The following is an 8248-nucleotide window of genomic DNA, read 5'->3' on the forward strand; positions in this document are numbered from 1 at the left end:
ATTGAGCCTTTAGAGTGCCACTATGAAAACGGACGAGTCATCACTAAGCCTGACTACGGCATCACAACGACTGAGGGTATAAGGCGGATTTGCTGATACAAGTAAAAATAGGAAAGCCCTTCGCCCCGAATTCAATTATTAGCAAACATCAACTAAGGCGTTATACGAAACGAAACGAAACGTCTCGTATGGACGTAGTTTTAAAAACTGAGCATTTTCATGTAAATCCTTGAACTTTCATCGGTATTCATTGACTTTTACGCAATTGTATACGAATACTGCAAAGCAGTTCCCCAAGTTCCGTAATAAACTTCACCTTCAAATAGACGCGGGGTGGAGCCTCGACATAACCACAGGCTACTCACATGCCTCACCAGTAATATGCACTGTCACATTAGGTGCACCGTTGCCGGATGGCTTCTTCATTGATGAAATGGACATCAGAAGCACTAAATATCGTTCTGCTACCCCCCAAATTAAGCAATTCTGGTATCGTAATGACCTTAATCGGTGAAAGGCAGGGTTTAGAAGGCGGCAGTGTCCCGTGCTTCCAGGCGCACCGTCTGGCCACCGTGCTGCATACAAAAGACTGTTTAACTATTTACACCTTCAGACCACTGCCCATGCAACATGGGAACATCGAATCAGCAATGCTAAAATTCAACAAAAGGCTTTCGACAAAAATCAAATTATTGCCTAGTCTCAGGTGTTGGTGGTTCTGTAGAACACACTAATATGACTCTCGTCTGAATGATAGTCCTCCTGTCTTGCGCAATCTAGTCGACGAGTTGATTCAGTTACACCAAATACACCAGGGCGATTACATGCTTGTTGTGTCAGCCGGACGACTAGATCGCCATATCATTTGTTAAAGCGAATTTTGACTGATTAAAACACACAGTTAGAAACGCAAGACAACGAGTCTGAGCCGCAACACTGAATGCTGTATGCCGTAATTGGGGTATGACAGATCTATGACATCAATTGAACGTGTACCGAACGACACAGAGGTGGGCTGTTATCCATTCTGTTATCCTTTATCACTACTTCACGGCATCTCTGTTGTTTCTACTTGTCTTCTGTATTCACAGTTTCCCCTCATTTCACACTAACCATCGTTGCATATTGCAATGACCCAATCCACCGTAGTATGCGCGAACCATGGTTGCAAAATTGAATTTGACCGAACCAACTTTACCGACGGTCACAGAAAAATTTGTAAAAGTTTTAACCCACTGTTGGTACCACTAACGAGCTACATGGGCTGTACGTAAAGAGGGGAGGCGCTCCACGTAAACTTAAATGGTACTCGATCCAGTCTTTAGCCACAACGCAGACGCGGTGGATGAAGTGACGCATGTATTGAGTGATGTTACACAAAAAGAGCATCGTAGAGTGCAAGTGAAACAACTATTTCAGTAACATCGTCCATATCGAGTACCTTGCAATATGACCTCTATTAGTGGTGTTCACTTATTCCTGCCGGTGATAGACAACAATGATTCACGAAGCCAATAACAAGCGATCATACGATAATTTTTTTATTTCCATGTCAACTGTACAATAAATGTGACCGCACCGTCTTCCTGGATCTCAGTGACCTCTGGCCTGAATAGCCCACTGGCATCGACAGCTTCTACAAAGTCGCACAGTGTACCACCAGGTCCGTAGGCAGCTTTGCACATAAGGAATACGGAACCATCCTTGTTCAGTGTCGCAGCTACGGCTCGTAACAGACGGTCGTATAGATCTGGTCGATATATTGTTTCAGCCGTTAATATAATGTCATACGGTTGTTCTCTATCCGACTCCCATCTGCGTGCTAATTGCACCCAGTCACCACTGTAGAAATTAACAGATGATCGCAAGGTCTCTGCGTCAAGCGTGGAACCCAAATTGAGCAGTACGTTTGGGATCGTCCAATTAGTTATCACCTCATGATTGTAGTCCTGGTGAAAATGATATAAAGTTACACAAGAACTAAGGACGGATATTGTGGGTTAGATGAATATCTAACAAAGTATTTTACAAACGGTATTCTTCAAAAGGGACTGTCTGTGGGATAGGAAAGATACTACCAGTTTTGATGAGATAAGAAGACAAGAGCAAAACTTGTTACATGTTACAGAACGGAGCACTGCTAATCGTGCATACGATAATCGGTGATGCAGACTGATATGTTTCAGATTCTTTATGAAACCATAGGCTGCGATCCAGCGAGTTGTGTTGAGTCGGCACTCCTTTCATCCGAAGATTTCCTACAACAGCGAAGCCTGAACTTTCGAATGGATGACAACTCTTAGTACCAATTTCCCAGGCTGTGTTAACTGGGACCAAAATTCATTTAGTGCGCCATTTACAGCAAATGGAACTGGAGGCCCGCATGGACCGCGCTCACGTGCGTAACCTTGAACTCTTTCAACTTTATCGCGTTGTTCTTCTAAGAACGTCATAATTAAGAAAATCGATTATGTTACATGGGTACTCAGGTTTGCATAGTCCCAAATTACCTGTTAGTTCATTTGCTAACTTTTCGTAAGACAGATCGACACTATAAAGTACCCCGCTTTTCACACGGTTATTTCACAGTTGAAGACTTGGAGTGGTACTGCACAACGTGCGAGTTCAACCCGATCAGCCGAACAACAGCGACATTCCTCCACCTTCGAAATCATTTCGGAGCACGGACTTGGTGTCCATGTGAAATGTTCCCTTTGAATTGCAGAATAGTGTGAGAGGAGGCATATTTTGTCCCAAGGTTCTTAGATGTAGGACGTAGGCTGTCGTCAGTACAGATGGGAATCTGACCACCCGGGAGGGAGCAGATGCCAAAAACAATTGAAAACGAAGTAGACACAGACACTAGCCCACTAACACACCATAATGCTGTTCGATTTGAACAAAAAGGCATCAAAACCAATGGGGTCCTGGTGTCAGTGGTGTTAAGAGTTCATATAGTGAGACCAACCTGAAACGTTACCACAGAAGCACCATACTTCAGAGCTGTGAGGCCAGGCAGTCCACATCCACAGCCAAGTTCCAGAACGCGCCGACCACAGAACACACTGGGAGAAAATTTTCGGGCTAGGTAGGCAATCAACTGCTTACTTCCATCCCAAACAGTCAGGCCACCTTCCACAACACCAGGAATGACATCTCGGCCAGATTTTAACGCCGACTCTATCGCGCTGTCTTCCGCTTTGTGAATCCGTCCTGACTGGGGTTGGCTTAGGAATCTTTCCAGGTCCGAAGGACACAGATATAGGAGCTCTGTGGAAATCAAAAGGAACACTTTGGCATCCGAAAGATACTGGAAACAATCAAATTTTAGAACAGATTGAGAAGCTATCATTCAGGAGGCCTCAGTAAACAAACCGGTTTTTAAATAGGCAATTTCAGTTGGCGGTGGGTGGGTGAGATTAATCGGAATTCCCAGTCGGCTTAATTTATGCGCTTCAGATCTAAGCTACTTCCATTGACTTCTCTTCCTGATAACCGCACATCAACACGTGTCAGCTCGACTGATCTAAAACCGTTCTCCATACGTTTGCCAGTTCTACGCCTTCTATTCCATTTACACTGGGAAGCTTGGGGATTTCCACCACCCCAAAATTCCAATATTTTCTGAGTCTACTTTGTGTCCCGTGTCCAATGCATGTTCCACCGTTGCTGAGCCTTTCATTAATGGTCGATATTCTGCGGCCTGTTTATTTTTCTCCTGTATTCTCTGGTTCTGGTGTGAAGTAACTTGATCATGCCCTATAAAGACTTTAGTGGAGTCGTTGAATTTAATTTTGTGGATACAGTCCCTAGTTCTGTTCGCCGGAAGGCGATCCTTCAATCACATCAGTGCAGAGAGCAGATCGATACTCTCTTGCAAAGCTAATTTAATGTTAACCGTGTGTATAATCCTTCGAATTACTTCGGATATTCCCTGGCTTATAAGGAACAACGACAATCCCAATCCATTTCGTTGAGTTTCGCCACAGGTATCAGTATCTCTTTTAAACGACACCTGACCAGGTGTTTGTTCCTTACTTCAGTTTGGGCCGCTATCCGGTCAACTTGTGCTCTGCACAGGGCTTTTACTCGACTAAGCATTGATTAGACAATACTAGCGACGGCCTCTTCACTCCTGCAATTTTGCACGCTGCGAACCTATCCATCATCATCACCATCCATAGGAGTATAAAACTCTTCTTGGTTTGGTTTGACTGTTGGATTAAACGACATGCTCGGTGAGGTACACAGATGTTAAGTAGACAAATGCCTCATGCAATCAAGATGAAAGTGGGTGTCAGTGAACCTCACAAAAGGTGTAAGAAACAATACGTTAATGACGGCTACGTCATGGCTCGAAATTCATTTACTGAGAGGATGTACTGGCATTATCTTTGTTTTGTAGCCAGGCAGCCTCACTTTAGGACCGCTTTTCCTCTCACATGAATAACGAATCTGAAAACTAAACAAAGCATTAGACGGGTTTCAAAATTCTGCACTTTTCCTACGACGTAGTGCGAGCGAGACCGGCACCAGGAAATCTCGTACCTTGGGGTCGAAACGGAAAGGGAACACCAGGAAGCGTAGTATTTTATCCCGGATGCTTCCAAGCATATGAACTAATCAGTCCTAGTTTCGAAGGATCAGTTACCCATAGCTGAGGATATGCAGAAGTCACACGCAAATCAGGGAACTCTGAACCAAACTTCAGCCATTTCGAAATCCAAAACAAATTTAAAATGACTCGAACACAGAGCTTAATCTAGAATCGGTGACACAATCACCATCATAGATAAAACTCATCAAGCTGGAACCAATGAAGCCTACCTGAAACGGAAATTTTAGAACCTACCAAGACCATCAACCCGGTGGGTCATTTTCCGCAGCTTCAATACATCTGCGTTTCCTGTTCAGCGATCCATCATTTAAAATGCATTCACCAACCATCGGTGAGAGAAAACTTGCCAACATCTGTTATATACCCTGGCGATGAATCGAACTCTTCAGTCTTTCCAGTACGTTGAGGGGTATAAAAGCCAAACTGAAACTGGGTGGAAAAAGATAAACCAATAAGTAAGAAAAGTAATAACATTCGGATCGGCAATTTGTCTTGTCTAAAGAGGAGCAGCCTGACAACCAGTGTTAGGCTGAAACCACGTACCTTTCGATCAGTAGCTCTGTGCATTACCAGCTAAGATATCCGATTGTCATCATCATTACCTAGAGCATATCACTGTTCAACACTGATGCTTCGCTGCCGTACAACAGTGATTCATTCGAAAGCCTCATAGTTGACCGTGACTGTCGGCGCATTATTCAATACGGTCGAAATACTTTTAGAAACGAATAACCCAGTGATGCTCAAAAGGCTGTACGCAGCCGCACCGGGAGCCAGTAATCCCCTACTCCCTGTGCCCTCAAATCAAGCCTACCCCCTACATCCAAGCACGTCAGACCTGGGAAGGGTGCCCCAAGAAAACCCTAGCACCCGGTACAGACTCTTGAGTCAGAGGCTAGGGTCCCCGAACAAGACCCTACATCTTCCCACTGCCTTGTGGGTCACACTTTTGAGTCAAAAGCTCAAGGTGGGGTACCTCAACTAAAGCCCCTCCTTCGGCCTGGGCAACCGGGAAGTATCATATGCCCTCGCAGCTCTTGGCCTTCCCGCTCATTCCCTTCTAACCCAGACAGAATCGTCAGAATCAAGCTTGGTTTCGCCCCGGTCGATGATGCATCGACCAGATATTTACCTTGAGACAAATTCTTGAACAGCGCCACTACTTCAGACGTTCCACTTTGGTCGTTTTTCTGGATCTGAAAGCTGCTTTTGATTCTATCAATCGACAGCCAGTGGCTGGCACTCAAAGGCGTCCATTCAAACTTGTATCCCCTATGAGGGCACTGTATGCGAACTCCTGTAGGTGCGTACGAGCACACAGGGAGCTCGCTTCTAAGTTAACCACGTCCAGTGGTAAGACACGGCCGTCCTTTTTCCTCCCTTTCCTATTCATCTTCGTTATCTACGTGCTGCTTGAAATTTCTCTGAAACCTCGGGAGTCGAGATGCTGTCAGGACGTTGCTCGACAGACACTGAATATGCAAAAGATATTACTTTCCTTGGTTCAAATCCTTCCCAAATGCAAATAACTCTGCCGCACGGTTTGGTGTGCGCTTCACACCTCAAACTGTAAAGTGCTGATACAAGACTGGGTGGGATCAAACCCATACCTCATGCTCGCAGGTGAGCCAATCGACGCGTTAGATGAATTTTTTTACCTGGGAAGCTGCATACTAACCCATGCAAATCCCGCAACAGCAGCCTCTGGATCACCAAGATTGCGTAGCCTGTTCTCGGTTACCCGCCCCGCTTCATGCAGCGAGTAAGGCGACCCGGCTAACGACACTACGCGACAGCAGATGTGGCGTGATTTTATTGTTAGACTTAAGTACCATGGTTGTACGAGGGCTGAAATACTGTCAGTGCGCCTACATATAGACAGGACGATTAGGGTCCTCAACCAAAGCCTTTGGTTCCAAATCCTAACCTTAAGGCAGAAGTGTTTGGCGGGAAATGCAAATGCAATACCACTTCTACGGAACAGGTTGCCACAGGTTCCAACCACCAACCTGGAGAACCAAGAGACTATGTTCGTCAGACCTCTAACCGATGACCAACCTGATATGAGAGACTCTGTGAGTGCCGCGGGTACACCCCCATTATAGCTCACTGGGCCGCTCAGGTGCGCAAACCATCACACCATGCTAAGGTCCAGTCGCTTCATGACAGCAAACCCGGTTGACATTTTTAGTATTGTTTCAGCCCCTACTATTCTTCAAAAATGAGAACAGTTTCGTTTGCATATTCCAGGTTGACAATGCTTTCCATCGGAGAGATCTTAACACTGAAATTCCGGAAAACTTCCAGTGTCCGTCTCAGTACCATATCAACGAAGAAAATAAACAAAAAGAGGTAGGACATCTCTGCGTGACACCTCTGCTAGTAAGAAGGCCTTTTGAGAACTAGCCATACACTCTCAAGTGTGTGAATACAGGCAGCGTATGACATACAGGAGCTGCTGGGATGCATTGTTTTACACGTCGAAAAAAATAACCGGTGAACAGAATCGAAAATAATGTGGCAGCCATGGAACACGAAGATTGTGGGGCGCCTACATGCAAGTCATTGCTCTACCATTTGACGGGACATGAACCTGTTTTCCACAAAACCTCCACGATCGGAATTCCGCTTGCTGATCTCGGGTCCCGTCTCAGCGCGTCTTCGCAAAACCACGTAAAATAAGCCGCGCAAACAATCTGGCTGCAACGTGAGTCAAGCTAAATCTTGTGATTGCCATACTAAAAGACAATCATTCACCTGTAACATCCTTTCGTAGCTGCCTAGCTGCCATGCCACCCAAAGGGAGCATGCGGGTTGGGATACTGCCAGGTTGTTCAAACCTCGGCAGGGAAAGTCGACAGGCAGAGGTCGGGTTCGGAGCATGGGCCTTCTGGCCAGTAAATTTGCGCTCTGGCCACTTGAGCCATCCCCACTACCGTGGTATGTATACGTTCGGAAGTCCGCTTGCTACTGCCTAGTACCGTCTTAGTGCGCTTTCGTGAAACCACGTGAAACCGCAACCACGCAAACAATCTGGTTGCGATGTGGGTCGAGCTAAATCTTCTGCGATCACCATGCTGCTAAAGCCTTTTTAAAAATGTGTACTACCATGAGCTCACCCCAGTTACTTGGGTGAATAAGTTTTGCAAGCACCGGAGGAGTTCATCTCCATCTTTGAACACAGTGGATGGGGGTTCTTCAGAGCCAGCAACTAGATGACTCTTGACGGGTAAAAACCGGCCGTTTATTGTCGCAACCGTCATTGGTTTCAAATTCACTGTCCAGGAATGAGTTGAGAATCACACTAAAGATGGCCAGCTGAAGTTTTATAGAACTGACTCAACCTACCGACTAGCTACAAGCCAGTCGCTGTTATCAGTGGCCGTTTTGCTCACATATCCGCAAGGCAGTTAGTCAGGCCATTGAACAGCCTGGTACAAGATACCGTGTGGGCGTCACACGTACATTCAACAGTATAGCTCAATGGGTTATGGAGGTGCAGAAGCCCTCGTACCGGTCTTTCCGTGGCGGTCTGGTGTGCGACAAGATTATCAACTTTCATCGTTGTAACTTAAACTGGAACCGGCTGATCACCCGGGTGGACATTCAAGGAATATTTTAGATTTTTTA

At 45.7% G+C, this 8248-nt stretch overlaps 1 protein-coding gene across 1 annotated transcript; it reads right to left on the reverse strand.

The window, feature by feature from the left end:
* Positions 1-1541: 1541 nt before the first annotated feature.
* T265_01595 (hypothetical protein) lies at positions 1542-5185 on the reverse strand (the record flags this gene model as incomplete). Its single annotated transcript, XM_009165654.1, has 4 exons — positions 1542-1949; positions 2969-3270; positions 4945-5047; positions 5162-5185. The coding sequence occupies 4 exons, from the start codon at positions 5183-5185 to the stop codon at positions 1542-1544; spliced, it is 837 nt and encodes a 278-aa protein (XP_009163918.1).
* Between the last annotated feature and the right edge of the window lie 3063 nt (positions 5186-8248).

The sequence above is a fragment of the Opisthorchis viverrini genome (genome assembly GCF_000715545.1).
Source record: "Opisthorchis viverrini unplaced genomic scaffold opera_v5_17, whole genome shotgun sequence".
NCBI classification, from domain to species: Eukaryota; Metazoa; Platyhelminthes; class Trematoda; order Opisthorchiida; family Opisthorchiidae; genus Opisthorchis; species Opisthorchis viverrini.